The 22,117-nt window shown below is 43.1% G+C and overlaps 1 protein-coding gene across 1 annotated transcript; it reads right to left on the bottom strand.

The window, feature by feature from the left end:
* Positions 1-2,696: 2,696 nt before the first annotated feature.
* LOC1280741 (T-related protein) lies at positions 2,697-17,103 on the bottom strand. Its single transcript, XM_061658776.1, has 6 exons — positions 15,778-17,103; positions 6,471-6,816; positions 5,120-5,240; positions 3,700-4,608; positions 3,445-3,629; positions 2,697-3,377 (listed from the first exon to the last, which is right to left on the bottom strand). The coding sequence occupies exons 2-6, from the start codon at positions 6,764-6,766 to the stop codon at positions 2,945-2,947; spliced, it is 1,944 nt and encodes a 647-aa protein (XP_061514760.1). The 5' UTR covers positions 6,767-6,816; positions 15,778-17,103; the 3' UTR covers positions 2,697-2,944.
* Between the last annotated feature and the right edge of the window lie 5,014 nt (positions 17,104-22,117).

Genomic DNA, 22,117 nt, shown 5'->3' on the forward strand with positions numbered 1-22,117 from the left:
GTTTTTACCCGAAAAAACTACCAAACTTTACAGGATTATATTTTTATAAAATTTTTAAGCACTTTTTTATACATCATTTTTATTCATCATTTTTAACACCCATCATATACCATATCTTTCGAGTGCGAACTCACTATTTCCTTGGTACACATTGATAACACGTTGTGATATGAAAGAGCCGACCGTATTCATTTCTTTGGTTTATACTTGAAGTAAAGCTGCTAGCAGTACGTTTACGACCGTTATGACAGCAACAAGGATTGATATGGTTATGCCCATCTTTGGTACAATCTTTGGATAGCTCTAACGAAAAACAAAATGTTGATCAAGATTAGAATCCTAATAATTGTCCACAATTAAAATGCCTTAAATAGTACACACCTTCATGATGATGACACCCATCCCTTGCATGATTTCCATCACAAGCGAGATAATGACCAAGGAGATGCACACAAAATATGTTCTGGACTTTTCATTGTACGATAGCAGAAGACGCAACTGGTTAGCATTGGCCGTCAGCAGGGAGATGTCCAGCGCGCTGGTCACGATGCCTTTCGGCAGATGACGACGCTTCGGTGAGGCGGATGTTGTTGCATCTTCATGATCAGACGTAGAATCGTGTTCGTTTGATGTGCCAAGTGATTCCATCGGAATATCTCCTTTTTGTACGCATACAGTTATCTTAACGTCTGTTGGACTTGCACACGCATCCATTGCGTCTGCTGCGAGTACATTCGGCTCGTCCATTTTTTCGACCATTTCGATCGCCTCTTCCATTGGATTTTCGACTATTTGATCCATTATGAATATTCTGTTGAATAGTGTGTCGAATATGGTTTATCAATATTGGATATACCTTCGGCCTTCACATTGGATTGCTTCGCACTCAACCACTTTCACCAACTTTACCTAAATCTTACAACTGATGCCTTTTACGACTAGTGCAAAACGTGACTGCAACTAGCTCCTTTTACTAGCGGCACAACTGAATAACTGTGTCACGTTCAAGACACGTACAAGCAACGAATGATCCATTCGATTCAATGATCAAAAATCGTATGTTAATCTAGCTAAGAATAGTTAAACTTACGTGTTTTTTTTATTAATCATACTCTTAAACATAAGCCGTATGTGTGTATCATTCTTTTCTCCACCAATACATACCATGAGTCATCGTGGCCAGTGCCCGATTTGGTCCGACAGAATTATGTTTACACAAGGTATTTATGTTGCAAATTTTGCATATGTATTTTATGATATGATATTACGCATGTGTCATTTAGTCGGTTCGATTGTATTCGATGTGTAGTGTGATCAAAAGCAAGCAATTCATCTGAATAGATAAAACGTATTTAAAGCGTACCATCGACAGTCGATAAGCCATCAGTTAACACGGATCACGTGTTGTTATTTTCAGTAGAACTTCGATTCCACGCCATCCTACTTCTCAGAAGAACAACATCAAATATCGGTAACCTTTGCAACCTTTACGCAGCACACAAATACTGCGAAATCTCTCTAAGATGCGGTCTCCTCAAGATTAATTGTTTCTTTAAGATGAACATTTGGACGGTCCCGTCATATTCTATACATTTTATGTCTCTTCAAGAAGAATCCAGTGTTGTTAGCGGTGATGATGATGATAATGATAATAAGTCCCACCTCTTATCCCAAGACAGGTTTGAGAAGGATGGAAGAATCTTTACGATAATATTACTGTAATAGAACCTATCCTACCCAATTGTTAAGGTTACAAAACATGTAGGATGCCTCATTCCTTCACTTGATCAGCGTTTGGTCATTTTTCTGACTCCCATTTCCATTTGAAACGCTTACACCATCCATTACCTTCTTCTCTTCTTTTTTGGCTCTACAACCGATGCCCGTCAAGGCCTGCCTGTACCATTTGTGGGCTTGGCTTTCAGTGACTAATTGATTCCCCCCCCATAGCAGGATAGTCAGTCCTACGTATGGCGGCGCGGTCTATTTGGGGATTGAACCCATGACGGGCATGTTGGTAAGTCGTACGTGTTGACGACTGTACTACGAGACCGGCCCGACTGTACTACGAGACACCATCCATTACCTTCAATTTATCAATTTCAAGTACAGCAGTACTTAACGGTACCGTAAAGTTTAGAACAGAAGTGATAACAGAATATTCACTTCACTATACATGTAGTACAAAAATTAGCTGGAAATTACTAGATTTGTCTTACGCTGAAATTCGAGATACGCGGTATTTTGCGGTTGTTTTCTATCCTCATTAACCATGTATCTCGGGGACCGCCTGTAGTTGAACATTCTAGATTCACTTTCACTCACACGCTAAATGGACCTTAAGTTGCATTTCCTGATCTCGTAATTTGCCTACTTTTAGGCGTTTTGTTGAACCCGTTTACTTTCGCACCGTTTAACTTTCGTTCCCAGGCGCTATCAACTGCTTCTAATTACAAGCAAATACAGACCCCGAGCGTTGAACGGAGACGAGCAAGCATACTCATTTCATTAAAAATGAGTAATAAAACACATCTAAAATAGTTCCATACGATTCTGTTGAAAATAATTGCAGAGAGTATCTTGAAACGAGTGAATGAATGAGCGTTCCCGAGCTCTACAAAAATAGCGCCATAGAGATAAGCATTAGCAATCAGCAAATTTTCTCATACAAGCTTCACCAAAGTTAAAACGCACCGTTAAATTTCACACATTCTTAAGCTTTATTCTATCTAGTTGGACATTAATTTAAAATTGCATTTCTATTTAAAACTAACGCTTTTTTTAAATCCTCAACGCCCCATCTCCCACTGGATACACTTTCACACCACTGGAGCACAAATTCCGCGTTCCCCAGAGCTGAGTTCCTTTTCTGGGACTAAAGCAAAAAAAAAACGAAAACTTGCAATTCATCCCTGCTTGTTCGCTGTAACTGTGGTCTCGCTGCTCAGATACTGCTCGTCTGTGGTGGTGTCAACGGTGTCCAGGCACTGCCAACCGCATTCAGCGACGTTCGACCGTTCGGGCTGTGCGAAAGCTGGCCCGCCGTTCCGACCGCTCCGGGAGAGGAGGCAACCGAGCCGAGTGTACTGGCAGCACTGCTGGTTGCCACCGTTCCGGGCGCCGGTTCGGGGCTTTGATTTTCGGTACATTGCACATTTGCCGTTCCGTGGCTCTGTTGCTGCTGCTGATGCTGCTGCTGATGGTGGTGGTGTGGATGGTGATGGTGCGAAGGAAGCAAGGTGGATGAGTTTTCGCTCACATGATGCCCATGGTGATGGTATTGCAGTGGGGACGGGGCAGCCGCCGGTTCCAGATGCCGATGAGTTGCCGGGCCGACTGATGTCAGCTCCGTGATGTCCGAGGGATGATTATAAGTGCTACAAGAAAGGAAGGAATTACAGTCACGAGATGATCCTACGATGGTGATGTTAAAGAGAACCTTACTTGATCTCTCCTATCATTGGGATGTACTCGGCCGTCGGGTAGTGGTACGTGCTTTGGTAGACACTGAAGTCACTGGCACTGTGCCAGGAGGTGGAATACCCGAGATTCGTGATGGAAGGTGCATTCAGCACATTGCCATACAGCTGATGGTTCGGCGATGCTTGTGTCGGTGTTGGATGGTAAATCTGTGCGAATTAAAAGTGCAACACCGTTAGTTGCTGTGCGAGTCACTTCAAGAGCTCTATAGCATCTTACCTGATGGCTTGAAGGCGTGTAGATTTGCTGCGGCGACCCGGACGGTTGGTAGATGCCTTCCATCTGCGCACTGGACACGGGAATGTACTGCGGATGCTGTGGCGTCAGCGCCGGATGACTTGCCGGGTACGATGGCGATGAAGCCGCGTACGATGGTGACCCGTTCGAGGGCGTTGGCGAAATGTTGGGAGCGATCGAGTTCGGGCTGCCCGGGTTCGTACCGAGCAGTGGTTGCTGTACCGCCGAACCGGTCGGATTGCTCCAGTACGACCCGCTCGCCGTCGTTTGCGTCTGCCAGGTGGACGGGTAGGACGAGAAGACGGGCGACGAAACGGAATCGAGCGGCAGGTACGAGCTGTGCTGTGGCGACGAACCGCCGCTAGTGTTGCGCGAATGCTGCGTCGTGTACGGCGCGACCCGGTTCGATCGGGCGACCGTGTGCGGATGCTGGTAGGAACGGTCGACCTGTGCCTGCAGCGGCGACTGGGCCGTCGCGTACGAAGGATGAAAGTTGAGCCAGCCGTAGGTGGAGCTTTCGCGCGAGTACACCGAATCGGGGCGCTCCTTCGCATCGAGGAACGCTTTCGCGAACGGGTTGTACTTGATCTTGAGCGAGGTGACCTCCTCGTTCTGGTACGCCGTCACCGCGATGAACTGCGTCTCTGGGAATGGGTACGTGTGAACGTTGCGCTGATCGCGCGCATCCGACACGACCTGCACCAGGTGGACGCGCGGCTCGTACTTGTGCAGCGAGTTGAGCATGATCTGCCCATTGCCGTTCGTCTTGTTGGTGAGCTTCACCTTGGCGAACGAGATCGGTTCCTTCATCCAGTGCTGGCCAAAGTTGGGCGACTCCGGGTGCACGTACACCGGGTTCGGCGGTGGTGCTTCCGCCTTACCACCAGCAACCTGACGAAGAGAAACAGAAGCGAAACGAAACCCGTACAGTAACGGAATGGATGGTGTGCATCGCGGGGCCCGAGCGGTTTGTTCGTTGCAAATTGTGCTGGGTGCACCGGAACCGGAGGCCGAGATGCACGGGACACGAAAAGCCCTTGCAATAACGGCCATCGGTGTGGTCCGTTCTCATTAGCACCACCGTCGAACGGGGGAGGAATTGTTGTTTCTGTGCATTAATTAGCGTAATGTAAATAGTTTGTTACGGAATAAACAAGCGCTCTTTAGTGGATGCACACAGCAGATCCGTACAAGTGCGACAAGCCCTTTACGGTGTAGCGAGGAGAAACCAAGTAGACAAAAAGAGGGGAGGATGCACCATCAAGATGAAGACTGTTTCGCAAAATCGCTACAGTGTGTTTGTATGTGTGTGTGTGTGTTTGTCTAATCATTACTGTGATGCACCACCGTCCCGGATGCCGCGGCCGCTCAAAGCTCTCTTGCAGGTGGCCGCTCAACTTACCCATTCGCCGTTGACGTACTTCCAGCGGTGCGAGTCGACTTGGGAAAATTCCAGCAGCACCGTGTACATGGCGGTTGGGTCGAGCCCGGTTGCGGTCACCTTAACTACCGGGAACATGCGTCTATGATGGAAGATGGCGAGATGGTTGGAAAACAGAAATTGTAGTTGAATTGTATTAAAAAAGGTATCATTATGATTAGGATCTGTCCCTGTGACTCCTTTAAGAGAGAATATTTGATATGGTAGATGATGTACAAGGCCCTAGACAGTCATGTTAAAGAGAATTAGTTTAGAGAGTTAAGGTCCATATCCATATCTGCGAGTGATTATTGGTCTGGAAGTTCATTGCGTGATTATCTCTCTGAAGTGAATTGTATGATTATTTAGTGAACAAGATGCTACACTAAAAACCAATACTTTCACTATGAAAGTACATTTTAGAGAATCAATGATATTTTTCTAAACCCTGGTGTCTGAATTATCTCTTTTCATGGTTTATTGTTTATTTTATTTGACAGACAATATATATGCATTCTTTAGTCATCAACCAAGGTATTCAAGCAGCTCAATTTTACTTTGTATGCGTCATATATCTAACGTAAATTCCGTGATGTACCATTTCTATCTCTATGTACGTCCATAATCGGTTCAGGCCCTGAATGGACCGCCCCCCGTAGTAAGGACTGACTATCCGGCTACGTGATATTGAATAAAGTCTTGAAAGCCTGTATAGGCCGGCATGTCCGCGTTGACGTCAAATAGAAGATGTTTTGAAGCAAATTTACATTGATTGATATCTCCAATGTCTTCTCATTCCAAAGGTACACCGTATTTCTCAAGAAATACGTCATAAATTACTCGGTTTAAACTAAGCAAGAGGAATAATTACAATGGTAAAATAGAGTAATAAGCTAGGACTGCTAAAAAGTTCCATTCAATTGTTAGCATTGAAGTTATCTTATAAGTGCCTCAGCAACTCTTTTCATAGCTTTTTGTGTTTGTGTGAGGTCTTACTTTCGTTATTTAGTATTTTGTGCTTATTTAACTGGAAGTTTTAAATGGTCTTTTGCAGCAATCTAGAGCTGCAGTTGCTGCCTGCCCACACCCGAATGTAGAACCTAAGATTCGATGAGGTTTCATTCGAATTATGGATCCTATTTGGTACTTAATTATGCAATTTGCTTTCAACGAGTCCTTACTTAAACTAATTCCTCAGTCTTATCCTGCCAGAAACTACTTTATGCTGCTAAAGCAGCGGTCAATTCTTCTATGTTTATATTTAAATCAACCCTATCAAGAGTTATAGATCCAATCATGCTGGACTAACAAACCAGATGCGTTCTGTACATACCTGCCATTCTTGGTGACGATCATCTCGTTGGTAAGGTTCTGAAACCGCAGCCAAAGATCCCGATCGTCCAGCGTTACCGACAGGCTTCGATCGCCCGCACCGCGTCCCATCACCGCCGAACCGGACTGCAGCAGCGTCGTGGTGCCACCACCGCCACCCGTATTGGCCCCGTTCGAAATGGGACCGGCATCGGTACCGTTCATTCCACCGCTGGTCGGAGTGTTTGCCGACCCGGTTATAATTGGATCGATGGCGGACAGTATGTGGGACGTCGCCATCTCATCGACCGATCTCATCGAACTGCTGGCCCTTGTGGGAAGGTTTCGACGCCTGGTTACGGCCGCAGCTAGAAAGGCAAACACAATTAGTAAACAACTGGTAAATGGTGCATTTTACAGCGCGGGTAAATCGCGCAAGCTGGCTGACCCGGAATGTGTTAGCAGTTTTGCAACGGGGGAAGGAAGCTGTCGCCGAAGACGTTCGGGGACTATTGGAAAGTTTTCTGCAAATGCTGTATGCTTCTGGAGCCAAAAAAAAAACTCCAAGATTTGTAGTCAAGTGCCGCCCGCAGCCAAACGGGTGTCGGGAACGACACCAAAAGCAGCACGACTGTAACTGCTGCCAGCGGTAATAGGTAAACACGGTGCCCTCGATCGGCAAACATTATCGAGAGAAAACACACAAACACACGCACACACACACACACTCAGTCGAGAAGAAATGTACAAATTGTTCATCATCGAGCTCTTTTGGTATGCGAGCCCGACCGGGAGAGGGCGACGAATCAACGCCCCAAAACCGGTGCGCATTAGGCGATGGCCAAGCCGGACCAAGGGGCAACATGGGTTTAACCTGGAACGTTTATGAAAAATGATCGTTTGTTCAAACACCGATCCGGTCGGGTGCAAACAAATCGTAAAATAATGCCCATCCGTCTGCGTGTGCGTGCGTTGACGCGGTTGAGCGCGCAACCCGGGCCCCGGGAGAATTGATCAAGCGCTGCCCGTCCGTGCACCACATCCCCGGGGGCCCCACAATTGAAATCCTTGGAATTGAAGTCGCGCAGCGTGAGCAAATCGAAACACGAAAAGTTAAAGGAAAGCGTCCAACAACCAAAAACAAAAATGGTTTCGATGGACCACACACACCAAAAAAAGGCGTCGGGCTAGTGGGTTTTTTTCGGAATGGCCGCCGGAATGAGATCTGCGACGAAACAGGAAAACCAACACGGTGTTTGAGCAAAGCTAAAAGGGTGTAGCGAAGGTTAAAGAAAGGGTATAGGGGAACTCAGGTGTACGCATAAAATGGTGGTAGTTTTCTTGTTGCAGCATTGCGTTAGGCACATTTGTTAAAGATGGTGGATTTCACAATAAAAAAACATAGGCAAAGCGTTGCAATGTTGGCAGCATATATTCATTGATTCGCAGAGGTATTAGTTTTGAACCCTAGAATTATGATCTCAAAAGGCAGGTTGATCTTGTTCCTAACTTTCGACTTTCACTTCTTACCATAGATAGCTTAATAATTGAAAAAGCTGAATAAAACTTGTACCAATTATGCCCGTAGTTGAAAGCTTCACATATATAGCTTAGTGTTGTAGATATGTTACTTAAAAAGCAGACTGGTTTTTCTGAGGTTCATATAATTTTGAGATATTTTCTTGATTCTTTCTTAAGGAAAGTCACATTAAGTTACAGGAATTGTACTCTTGGGCACCCTTATTGGACAGGCCCATCGTGAATTTCTGTTAGATTTCCATCTCCCGTCGCATAAAAAGAACTAAATTTCCAATATATAGCAAAGATGCAAAAGTTTTACCTTAGTGAAGTGACCCACGTGAAGTGACCGGATACGTTATGCATAGGCCAAAAAGCGTTTTTACGGAACAGCTTCATTCACCAAACTAAAACAACAGATTTACAGGGCTTTTCAGGAGTTCAAATAATGTTGCGATGCATTCTTAACCGTTTCTTACGGAAACTTTCTTACAGGAATTATTATTCATTCCTGTAAGAAAGTTTCCGTAAGAAACAGTTAAGAATGCAACTTATGACCTTTATAGTATACGATACCGATCGGAGTTACCGATCCATTTGGAGCAATAAGCAAAAAGGCACAGAACTTTACCCAAAACATCAGTAATGAATCAACAAAGCTTTAATTTCCAGCAAGTAGAACAAAGTCGTGTAACGCTAGTGGTTTATTGCAAACGTTTACCACTTCCACAATCAACAAATGCAGAACAATCCAAAATTGTTGAAATCGAACAGTTCTTGTTTTTACTAGGCAGAAAATCTCTATAAGGTTAACTCTACTTTAAACTAACATCTAATTTATCTAAAGACTAAAATATCTAAGAACTAACAAGTAATTCTTCTAAAGACTAAAAGATCGTCTAAACGTATACACATTAGTTTATTCAAGACTGTTCATTATAAGCGTAATTTTTAAACCCTTCAGTAATGATTGACCAATCCATCATACGCTAAAACATTAAATTTAATCACCTAATATCTTGATTTAAGAACACCAGGGTGCCAAGAAATGCAGAGAATGCTTCAAAACGTAGTCAATATGCTGAACAGAGAGCATTGTTAGCAAACGTGTTTTATTAGCGAATTTGGCTCAACAATAATCCCTGCTCCTAACGGGCAGATTTTGATACATTCGAGTTTCGAGCTCAAGGTCAACGTTTTATTAGATAGTGCGATTTCAAACTATTGCATGATACGAGCAGGATAAACTTGTTTCCTGACCGGTAGGGCATGAATTTTGAGCGATGATAAATTCATTAAAAGAAACCCAAACGATAAGACACTAGAAACATCCGTATGTAGGGGAACGTAGGTAAAGACGGACACGTTAAGGGAAATGGTAAAAATCTAGGGATATATAAGTGCAACGACCATGAAATTGTGCATACATTATCTTACACTCATGTTTTATCAGAAAATGTGTAGAATTTTTTAAGTTTCCATCGATTTTTGCGTTTTTTTCATGAATGAAAAACATGTTTTTTTTCGTGCAGTTTTGAAATGTTCGGGTAAGACGGACACCTGATATGGGAAAGATGGACACCATGAAGGGTAAGATGGACCTGTAGAAAAGGTTAGAAAGTGAAGAGTTTTACAGTATTTTAACAAATTCTACCGCTTTCCACGTCCTGGTACGTTTATAAACCAATTCTTGGCCTATTGCAACGACGATTCATTCAGCCGTGGTTTTAGAAATTGTAAACGGCGCTTGTAATATATCGTAGAATGCAGCATCTAAAATGTATTGAAATATCGCGCACTTACAGCTGACGTTGCTTCAGCTTATAGAACAACAGTCTAGAACTACCTTTAAGGAAATTACTACGCGAAAAGACCACGACCCCAGTATTTTTTGAAGGACTTGTTAATAGTTTAATCCATTTTCCACCATGTCAAAATTCAACATTTAATATTTGTAATCCCATAGAATTTCTCATCTTTTCCTAAACAATGTCGTATCAATGCATCATATTTTTATTGCTTAAAGTTGTCCAAGTCGTGAGAAGATATTGGATTTCGTGAAGCGCCTCATCAGCGTCGAGCGAGTGATAGCATATCGAATGGCTACTATTTTGACCGGTGTTTCATTTCTCGCTTATTTCAATACTTTCTCTAGTTACTGATTGGTTTATAGCATCGGAATACCCTTATTTAAGATATTTGAAGAAATCTATCCATCACCAATTGATATAAGAAGTAAAATAAATCAATAAATTCGGTGTCCATCTTTCCCTACAGCAAAGTGTCCGTCTTTCCCGCTTTGGTGTCAGGATGTTTAAACCACCAGAAAACAAGATATTGTATTGCTTTCATTCTCGTTCTTTCGCCAGTTTTTTCATTAATGATCGCGACAACCCATTCATGAAATAAAACTTCCGGAAATATAGACAATACAAGTTGTAGAGCTTAAGATCGGCAGTAATCAAATTAGATCAACAAAGGTGAACATGATTGAAAATTTGTTTTGTTCGTGGATTTAACCAATTTTATATATATTATGCCAAAAATGTTCTCAAATGTGTTGTTGTACCTTCAGTTTGGATTCTACATGTTTGAAATACTCGAAAATTACATTTTTCATGCACCCGCAGTGTCCGTCTTTACCTACCTTCCCCTATTTAATCTATTAATAATACATTTTAGAATATCCCACAAATCTAATTATCACATAGACTATCACAAAATTTAAGTAAACTATCAACAAATCAAGCGAGAAGTGTGCTCAAACCCGTATTCGATAAAACACATGTTCCCAGTCAACCGTTGCAACTGCGAACATGTTCATCTAATTTATTTGAATCTACTGCAAACCGGTCGAACCAAGCTTCTCCGCTTCTTTTGCAGAGCTCAGGTTTTTTGTTCAGGCTCTTCTATTTTACACACGGATTATGCCGGCCCGCACCGGTACGATCAAAACCCTGCCCCCCCCAACTACCTCCGTTTGATGGACCATTATAAACGAATTAACATTTCGATGCTTACGTCGCCGGGCTTGCAAATTAGCAACGCACATAGGGCAGCATGCGTAACGGCGTGACACCTCGCAGATCAGATGGCATGCGTGTACGTTCAATGGAAAATTGGTCTACCAAAAGTCAGAATCTCGAAGGAAGCGACGAACCCTTTTTTGCGCTTTTCCTCGCACGCGTTGACGCTTTTTTTTGTTGTTGCTTGTGCGTGACGTATCCGTCACGTGGGTCACTTCGCTACGTCACGAAAGTACGCAATCGCACCCCAAACGGACACGTAACACTTATCAGACGATCGGAGCTTATCGAGCGCGTTAAATGTGGAATGAGTGTGTGAGCAAACAAACCCCCTTCTCCCCCCCCCCCCCCTCTGATCGTCGGCTCGCGCGCGTGTGCGTATTGATATTGTTAAAAGGTGGAAATTTGCCACCATATCAAGAAGCATATACGGAGCCCAAAATTGGCAACCAACTATCGCACACAAAAAAGGGTACCGGACCGAGGGACTTTTGCTACCGGTGTTGGTGCTCGAGGTAGTAGGGCTTTGCTGTCAAAATCAAAAGAATCCGGCACCTCCAATAAAACTGCTGAATGCCGAAACGTTTTTTTTTCTCTCTCTCGATTGCACTCAAAACGTGTTTGGCTTACAGCACCCCGGCACGCAAAGCTTTCCAGTGACGAGCATGATCGTCCTACCAGGGGCTTCGTCGGAAGAAGCAGATAAAACAAAGCAGCAAAAGCTTGGGCTGCTGAGCGATCGAGCCACAGGGCGAGCGAACGAGCGAACGTACGATGCGAAAGACGATCGACGGCGTGGCCACATAAATCAGAGAAATATTAATTGATTCATCAACAAAACACTCGAGCACGGGAACACGGTTTTATGGCCGCTTTTGCACTGTTGCCGCGGCACGGTTCAAACTCCCAGATTGGCTGGCACCGGGTGAATCCGGTGAAGATTGCACGTACCATCTTGAAACCAAACCGGGACCGAAACTGTTGTTCGGCAAAGTTCTTTTGATTTCGTTTTCCCACCACGGTCGAAGGTCGGATGGGAAATGGAGACGGAGTGTAGGGGTGCGTTTCGATGAAGAAAAAAAAAAGGTTAAAGCGTTGTAAATTACACTTCGAGCGTGTTGTTTCGTGTGTGTGTGTGTGTGTGTGGATGCGGGAAAGGTTCATCGGCATGTAGCGGCAAGGAAACGCTGCTCTCATTTCACGCTTGCGGCAGGGGTTTATCTGGACTCAAGATTTCTCAGTAAGGGTCAAAGGGCGCCTTGATGCTCATTATCAGCCTGTATGTATGCAATGCGCAAACAATTAGAGCTTTCTTAATCTCGGCTTCAAGCAGAAAGCGCTCGTTTTATCGTCCTACAATAAAGGTTTCTGCGCACTCTTCTCGAGGAGCGCGAGAGTCAATCGTAATCTCTCCTACCTCAGCGCGGTACGAATCACGCCAAACGTTTGACCTTGTCCGTGCGACCATTCGAACGGCACCGGCACGAACGGCTTCTGTACTTTCGGTGTGCCCGTTTGCCTCATTCTCGGGCACGGATTTAAAGGCCCCGGCGGTACATCGGCCCGCGATTAGACCCTTTTGCGCGAGCGCACACATTCACGCATTGACAGCAGCAGCAGCAGCAGCAGTGTCGGCAGCAGCCAGAACCACTGACGCCCATAAAGCGATAAAAATTAAATGATATTTTCCAATAAAAGAGATAAAAATAATAAAATATTGATATTGGGTCCAGAAGAAGCAAGGGTGTATGGTATGCAGTGGTTGGTTTGGTCAATCGAGTGGCTTCCTCTACATGATTCGCTTCTTTAGAAGTCGAAGCACTGCTGCACGATCGCGTCAGATCGTACACAGATTCGAGCCACGGGATGCAGGAAGACCATATTCTTATGCCCTCGTCAACCGCGACGGCCTCACTTCAGACACCGGGTGGACCAACGGTTGCCGGCACACTGGAGTACCCTGCCATAAAAGCAGTATTATGGCATGGGATATTCCTTTACATGTGATGCCGAAACCGCGATCGAGTCCATCGAATGCGCTGTTGTTCTCGCGCGCTTCTACCACTACTGCTGCTGGCGGTGCTCAAGAGGTGTGCTCGCGAACGGTGACGGGCGGTGATCTGAAATAATTAAGACATTTCCGATGGTTGTAAAGACACTCGAATGGGGCGCTCGATAATCCATCCTCGAGTGGTGGTTGTGGTGATGATTGAACCAAAAAAAAAAAAAAATGCTGGCTTTGGCAAGCGAGCAAAAACCCGCGAGAGGTCAAATCGCGCAAGATTGGTGTGTCAAGTCACCGCGAGACTTGAACGATGCGCAAAACGACGAACGGACGGCATCAAACTCCACGTCCATAGACGACATAGAAAACTCATCGAACAATCCATCGATGGGAAGGCAACCAAAACTTCACCACCGAAAAGAATTCGAACAAGATATGCGAGCAAGGGAGGAAAGGAAGGTGATCGCTCGGTGGTAGTGGTGGTGTGTGACAGGCTCACACAACGCACGGCCCGAACTGCCGTCGTAAAAAATTAACTCGTAATTTGAATTGTATCACTTTCGTGTGTTGCTAAGTGGCAGGCTACATGTCATGATGTGTTAATTAGGTGTTTATACATTTCTGAGCCGGGCGAGCGAGCGAGCGAGCGAACCGCACACATTTTGGACCGAATTTTCTGCCCAAGCGTGCGACACAAACGTTCGCACCGGGACTGTACTGTGGATGAAAGGGGGAGGATAGAGAAGAGGCAAAGAAAGAATCGATCGGAAAACATACTTTCCGGGAAGGGAAAAATTAGTTCATCGATTCGGTGTGACGACGATGGCAAAGCATTGTTGGGAAATCCACCGATCAGATAGGTAACGATGTTTTGTACCAGATGGGTACGTTCGCTGAGCTTGTTTGGAAATGTATGTACGTTTGTTGGAGAGAAACCATTTTAAAAAAAGATCATATAAACATTGGACATTGGACAACACAGACATTGGATTTTGAATCATCTATAGCAACCAGATAATTTTTGAATGGTGCATATGATTTTTCGAAAGTCTTCAGTAGTAGTCTTCAAGTCTTCAAATAATCCAAAAGTGGATCAAGTTAGGAAGTTGATCATTCAGTCCTATTATTCATTCTTACTAGCTAGATTGTTGAGTTCTTCATTTAGTTTTTGATTTAGTAAAAAAGGAACTGCAACGGTTTGATTTAGTCAAATAAAAAAGGAACTTTTTTCAACAACGTGTATTCTTCTCTTTAGAGCATGATCTCCTGAGCTGTTATGCTGTCACAAACTTTGCTGAATCTTAATTATTTTCATTTTTCTTTACAAATATTTTCTTACATATTGGTTGTAATATACAACATTTAAAAAGATAGAGGATAAAGTAGATCTTATAGAATTAGAAATGAGGTATTATAAATCGATTAATTAATCAACGTGGAAGATTACCTGAATCAAGCTAACCCATTTAGGTAGTATAGCAAATATTTTAATAGTTGTTTTACAATGCTTTAAAATTTATGTAAATACGATAATAACAATCATGTCCACAATCACTAATCCCACTAATCCCGGTTAAATTAAGACAATATTAAAACATGAAATTATTTTTGCTTTAAAAAAAATATTCTGAACTGTTTGTTGTGGTTCGGAATACTCACAAGGAAATTAAATCATGCTGTTAAATTTTGTAGAATGCCACGTAATCCCTTACTGATACCGATGGCGTTGTAGGATAAATGTCTGCTACTGTTTTTGGAGTATTAATCCTAAGCCTCTAACAGTTTTTATCGTTTTTAACGCTTTTGCAATTTTACTTTACTTCAAATAAACACCAAAAAATCTATAGAAAATTTAGAAAAAAATCGCCTATCAATTTTAATTTCAAACTTTTAGTCCAGCTAAAGCATGGTAACAGAAAAAATGAATAATTTAACAGCATGTGTATTTTAATTTTTTAAAGTGTTCATCTTGGTGTTCAGTTCAATAAAGCTCATTTAAAAGGAATTAAATTTATCCTCAATTAAAAAAGAATAAGTAAAATAAATTGAGTATAAGCGTTCTTGCCATTTTTAACATATTGGCTTATGATTTTTACTTAAAAAAGTTAATTCAAATTTAAATGTGGAAATACCATCGCTTAATTTGCCCGTTGAACCATTCATCATTTCCGATTGAGAGAACCATACTACATGAAAGGTTAAACGCTTTTATATTTCGAAAGACTGTTATTAAACATCAAATACTTCTAGCAGCACAAGTCCACAAATACTGTTTGTCGTGAGGATTTGTTGCAAATCCTACCCATCCTCCATAGCAACACGGCATAAATCGCCAAAAAATAAAACATTCCCTCCCACAAAGCACACACAACAGCACGTCATCGCTGGCCGCTAAGTTTCTCCTGCTTTGTTTTCCATTTCTGTTTTAATTGTTGCTGATCTCAATCATTTGCATACGCACACACAGCTCTTCCGTGGATGTTTCTACCAGCTCTACCTCCATGGCAGTGTTTGCCAATGTCGTGTCATGTTTTGTCAGCCGCCAGCTTCAAATTATACACCTATTTGTCCAACAGCCGCAGACTGATTTGGCTGGGTGGTCTATCTTCAATCATTACAAAAAAAAGCACAGCACAACACAGAGTTTGTCGCATTGCAGTGCAGAATTTTCTCACGCTTCCAAATGGGGGGAGCCGAGAGGAAGGAGATTGGAGATCGGGATCGTATGCCAAAGGATTAGTGTTTTAATGTTGATTTCAAAATTCAATACTACAACTTACCCTTCCCTCTTTCTCTTCCCGCTGCGCTGAGGTGCGAACGATACGCGTGGGAGATGTGTTCGCGTGCGCGCGCGCGCAAGATCCTCAGAAGCAGAGCGTGGATGAAATTGGCTGGATTCCGTTAATCACCGCCTTTTGTGTGGGGTGGGTTTCTTGTGCAATTAGGAAAATTATCTCCTCTTTAAGCACCGTTTGGCACCCGCGTCGTCCGCTGTGCCGAGGAGTTTCCGTCGGCAAAAGCACGCCTATTGGAGTGACAGTAGGGAGCGTAAGCATACACTAGTCAATTTGCTGACCACACACGCAGACACACACACACGCACACATAAAATTTGGACAAGTTTGGAGCATTGGCACACCGATTATCACACCGCCAAAGAGATTGGTATGACAATTCGCAAAACTGTAAATTTATTAGCCCGGTTCGGTAGGATGATTAGAAGTGCAGTGTGACAATCATAATTCTCGCAGACACTCACAAAAAACACACACGCGTCAATTACAAAAAACGCAACGTTTTGCACCTCGTTAGGACCCCTGTTCTAGCGCACAGAAGTGTTGAAGAGGTCGGGACGGGAAGGTGTCAAAGATCATTCACTTTTCAAGCAAGATCGCACACACACATACAGGTCGGATCAATGTTAGAGAGGAAGGATTATGAATGAAATCGTATGTACGTGAAAGAATAACGACGTATTGGCTTGTAAACACGCACACATACACTTGCACGCACTGGTCCACAAATATGGACAATTTTAATAATAATCTTTGTAATAATGCTATGGATATACACTAATTAATTAGTATGGGTTTGTCAAATGTTTTATAAATAATCAACATCTTCCCACGCGCGCACCTACACACCCTGCTCGCACCTTGTCGGCCGTTTGCCGGCACACGGGTTCACCCTCCACGGACCCGATGGTTCGATTGACACTTTGACACACTCTCCTCTCCTGAAATGGGGGTCCCGCACCCGCGGATCCTATTTGGCACACTTGTCACACTTGACACACACACACTCAATCACTAACACGCAAACACCCGTTGGTGGGAGATCATAAATAATTCACCTTTTCAACACTGCGCACTGTTTTAGAGGCTATATAGAGGAATGGTTTGGGTTGAACTGAAACTGACACCTCAGGCACTCGGTGCGCGCGACAAGGTTCGTCGCTTGATCGCGCTTGCAAAGCTTACTGAACTCCTCCGCCGTACGCACTCACACCGAAAGCGAACCTCAAACGCGCACCGCAAGCTACCGCGAGGTCCTTCTCGACGCAATGATGGCCGGCAGCAGAGTGTGTAAAACGGCAGCATGGTAAGCCCATCTCGCCTGGTGTTGCGCTTTAGCGGCAACAGATAAAAAACATACACTCAAGAAAACTAAAACGAAGCCCTACGGCTCAGGTGTAATGGAGAGTGTGGTGCGGGAACAAAACCACTGGCTGTCTTGTTTTCACCTTCCAGCTGCGCTGCACACTACCAGTATCAGGTGTGCCTGTGTGGTGTCGTTGCTCTGGCAACCGGGCCCGGCCGGGTTTCTGCTTAGCTCCTCCCTTTTCGGGTGCTGAGAAAAGGCAACACACTGGACGGCAAGGGTGATCGTTATGGTGGATCGTAAACGGTTATGGCCACTCGAGCACAATGTGCTGCGTTGTGTTTTGGTGTGTTGTTTTTTTCTATTCAACTCTTTTTTGTAGTCTACTTGTGTTTTGTTCTTATCATTGGTTGTTGTTTGCAGTGTTTCACATTTCTTATCGATACTACTAATTTCAGGGCCTAACCGAAAATATATGCGTAAAGAGAGACGATTTTAGTGTTTCGGTTACTTTAGTTTTAGCGTTTGCAGTTTATGTTTTTCTTTTTTGCGCTCCTAATACTAATTAATGCAAAGCTGAAGTAAGGTTTATTGAGCTTGATTATAGCAAATCAGCCAACAATATTTCTTCTCCATCTTATTTTTTTTATCTTTGTTTTTTATGCCTTTTATGTTTTGTTTTGTTTTTTGCTTGTGCTTAATTTACTTTTATAATCAAAAACGCTCCATTAGATCTTTTTGGTGCCGATTCGTTATTCTTTAATAGAAATTGCATTTACTTGTATTATTGTATTCTGATTCTGTAAAGAGCTCAAAACTTCTAACTCTTTTTTTCATCTTTTATGTTTTAAATGACTTTTTGTTATGTTGTTCGATCGTTTTGTTCATTTTTGTTCTTTTTACATATCCATTGATTGCAAGAATCCTTTAAATTTGTTTCCTTAAATCGTTGTCATTAGCAATATCTACAAACTTAATAATGTTTATTGACATGAAGCATTCGACATGAAGATAAAACAGCAAAAAACCATACAATTTGATATGTTTTGAATGTTTTTCCTGCTCGAGGAAAGAAAAAAGAACAAAATAGTCTGTCGAAAGCAAATAAGAGCTTCTTACACTTGACTTCAAAGCAATGCAAACTAACTCTGTGCAGTCTTTCTTTTCCGAGTGTTCCGCTTTCAGTGGAATTGAGAAAGCTTACCTTTCAGCTCACCTCATTTCGTGCCCGTGGTCGATCTAGGGCTCATTTGAAGAAGAAGGAAAAAAGGACGCAATGATCTTATTTAAACGTTCAATCGAAAACGTTTGTACAAACGATCGACCCTGTATCATTCCTCCTCTTGCATCCTTTTCTTCATCCCCTCAAAAAAAAAACAACACCATCACTCGGTGGTCGTGTCGTCGCCGCTGTCGTGATACCGTTTTTTTTTAAATCTCTCTAATTTTTCCCGCAAACATTTGCCTCTACCATCTGACTCTGGAACGCGGAGCGCTGCTTGGTGCTGCTTTCGTGTAGGGGGAAAAAGCAACGCAGATTGATGGAGCAGGCCGTCACCGAAAAAAGTGAGACAACCGAATCCGAACACCCTTCCACATGGCCTTTGCCGAGCGGGGCTGAAAGGTTTTGGCGTGACTTGAAATTAATTCAAGCGAACCAAGCTGTCAGGTCGCCTGCCAGTGGTGTGGCCGGTAGGTGCCCGGGAAGGTCCATCCAAAGTCGCCGTCAATGTCGCGCAACGATTCCATTTTGTCGGTTTCGTCGTTGCCGTTGTGGTTGTCGTCGTGGACGACGTCGTTCAATTGTTTGCGTTATGCTGAGCATGAGCAAACACACCATTCGTACGATCAGATTGCCACAATAACGCGCGTACTCGCACACACATACACACACAACCGGCCAAACGACGTCAGCCCCAGGGAGAAGAAAAGGAATTTGCTTTTCGTCCCCGCTGCTGGCAGCATCCGCCACGGATGGCTACTCCGGTTTTGCTACGAACTGCTCCGGTACACACACTGCCTATTTGCCGAGTGCATTTGTTTGGAGAGGTTTATTTTCCATTTTTTGTCGTTGTTGTTCTTGCGTTTGGTTCGGTGCTGTTGCTGTTGGGATCGATTTTATTGCCATGATCCTCGGGCAACGGCAAGCCAGTACGAGGAAAGGCTTGATATTTACCGTAGCCCGTCTAGCTGCAGTGCCCCAGTTTGAACAAAGATCAACAGTAAAGTGGTAAGCTTAATGCATTTCTTTTTTACAATGTACAAGGGGCAAACGCAAAAGGTGTACCACTGTGAGGAACAGTGTTTGTCTCGATTAAGGCTGTATGAGGAGGAATACGTACGAAGTACGGAGCAAACAGTTGGGCGATCGTTACTATTCGATGCTTGTTAAGGTTGCAACGAACACTCATGCGTCCCATTCAGCGTTCGCCAGGATCTCTTGGTAGCGGGCCGTGCAGTACGTTTGATATTAGGCATTTTAGCAACTAAAGCGATAACACCAGGCAGCTGTAAAGAGGAAAGAAAAGTATGTAATTCGCTAAAAGATTTGCTTCTATTTGCGGCTTTCCACAGACTTTAGAGACTTTATTCAGTATCACGCAGCCGAATAGTCAGTCCTTGCTACGGGAGGACGGTACATTCCGGGGTTGAACTCATGACGGGCATGTTATTGAGTCGTTTGAGTTAACCACTGTACCACGGGATATTATTTGCTAGCCCCCTTTTCAGCCATTACAATGGATAAAAGAAGCTTATTTAGCCATCAAAACATGATCGATTCGAAGAAAAATATTCATCCAGTTGGTTTACAAATTCATTGAAAATACTTCATGCAAAATAACTATAATCTTTCGAAAACTTATTAAAAATACAACATACAACAACAGCCGGGCAATTAATATAAGTTAATATCCTCATATCGTTTATTGAATATGTCTATGCAGCGTTGCAAAGGATCATTGGAACCAAATACAGTTCGTTGAGGCTCTATGTATATAAAGGGCAGCATGATTTGTAAAAGATCTCGCATGAACACACCAGTTTTGCTAATAATGCGGGAGCATCGGTTTTATTTCAGAGTAATCCACATACAAAGCTGGCACGTGCTGTTAAACGTTGCTCTTCTAGAGGTCACCTCGCTCAATATAACTCGGTATATGAACATCCCTGCTCACACATAATGGAAACATGAAGCGTGAAAACCATTTTTGTGCGGCTTCTAACCGATTAATCTATCCAATTCTGGTAGGGCACGATAATACTGAAACGTTTTCCAATATTGGACGTACTAGAGCACAAAAAAAGAGCTTTAAGGTAACATGCATCAGAAAAACTATGGATCAAACGATAAACAAGACTCTGGTAAGCAAGATTGATGTAAAGTAACTTGATATTGTATCTTGGGTCATCTTGGATATTGTACAGCCGATTGATGGGAAGATTTTGTCAGTATTTCACTAATCTATCTATCTATCTTCTGTAATACCATTTCTAGCAATGACTAACAGTGCGTTACTCCAAATATCCACGATAACAGGTTGTCTTATCATGTGAATAAAAGCTGTAGGCACAATTGGTATCATAATATTAAATAGATACATAAGATATATGTTGAAATAACTGATACATAAGATACTTACGCGGGTCCGGTACTCTGTTACCTATTGTTAAAGACATGGACCATGAAGTTTACTGTGCTGTGCGTTGGTTAGTGTATTTCTTTGGATCTTTTTAGCATCATTTATTGCTATATTTAAGAGATAGGGCTTAGGAGATCATTATGTGGTAATGCCACTTCAATAGCTTATGCAATAAACAACAATAGTACAATACAATACAAATGCTTAAGATCAATTGGAGTTTATTTTTCATTTTATAGCTTGACTATGATAGAAAAACGTAATGTACCAATTACTGACCAGATCATATCAGTACTTGAATTTGATTCATTCACGGCCTAACCATTATGCTTTGCAAGCTATTTTTGAATTCTAGTCCATTTTTAATTGCAGTAAAATAATTTCAAAACGGTCCTAAGTCATAACAGCTTTGATACCAGTTCAACTGTTTCATTGGGATATTTGTTTGGGGTAAATCTCTTCTTCTTCTTTGGCACACAACAACCGTTGTCGGTCAAGGCCTGCCAGTACCCACTAGTGAAGTGAGCTTGGCTTTCAGTGACTTATTGTTACCATAGCAGGATAGTCAGTCCTACGTATGGGGGCACGGTCTATTCGGGACTTGAACCCATGACGGGCATGTTGTTACGTCGTACGAGTTGACGAGTGTACCACCAGACCGGCTTAAACCGGGGGTAAATCTCAGTGATGCTTTAAAATTAAATGATTTAATCTACCTTTCCTTGGACACCAATTCTTAAGATGAGCATATATTTGGCAAACAACATTCCTGAACAAAAATTCTCTTTTGCACCTCTTAAACTCACCGCTGAAGAATTTTGCTAGCCTTTTTCTGTGGCAGAATTTTAAATGATGGTTTTAAATGCCAACCCCTACCGTTCAATAAACAGCATTCTTGAGGCACATTTTTACTAGTGCTTTTGTTTGCCCATACATATATTTTTTGCATCAACCCACCACCAAAAGAACGAAACGTACCTTCACCAAAAAGGTAAGACGGCGGTAAAAAAGGTTTAAACAGACGGAAGCAACAGAATCAAATCCAGAAAGAGAAGGAATACAGCAACACAAAAAAACACTGACCATCGGAGTCGGTAGTCGGCATCTGAAAGATCTGACGAGTGGCCGATGTCCAGTACCGTCGGAACACTCTGTCTGTTCCACACCGACAGCGATGACGACGACGGCGACGACGACGAATCCGTTCCGTTTAGGGTTCCCCTACCATAAAACAACACAGCAACAACACCGGAGATGCGTGCAATAAAATTATTAAATCATATAAACTTACTTCTGCATGTTGCCCCTGTTTCGGTGTCTCTCTGTGTTGGACTCGTCCGGCTCGTCCCGTTCCCAAATGCCCGTCGCAAGTGCTTTC

Source organism: Anopheles gambiae, chromosome 3 (genome assembly GCF_943734735.2).
Source record: "Anopheles gambiae chromosome 3, idAnoGambNW_F1_1, whole genome shotgun sequence".
Classification (NCBI taxonomy): domain Eukaryota; kingdom Metazoa; phylum Arthropoda; class Insecta; order Diptera; family Culicidae; genus Anopheles; species Anopheles gambiae.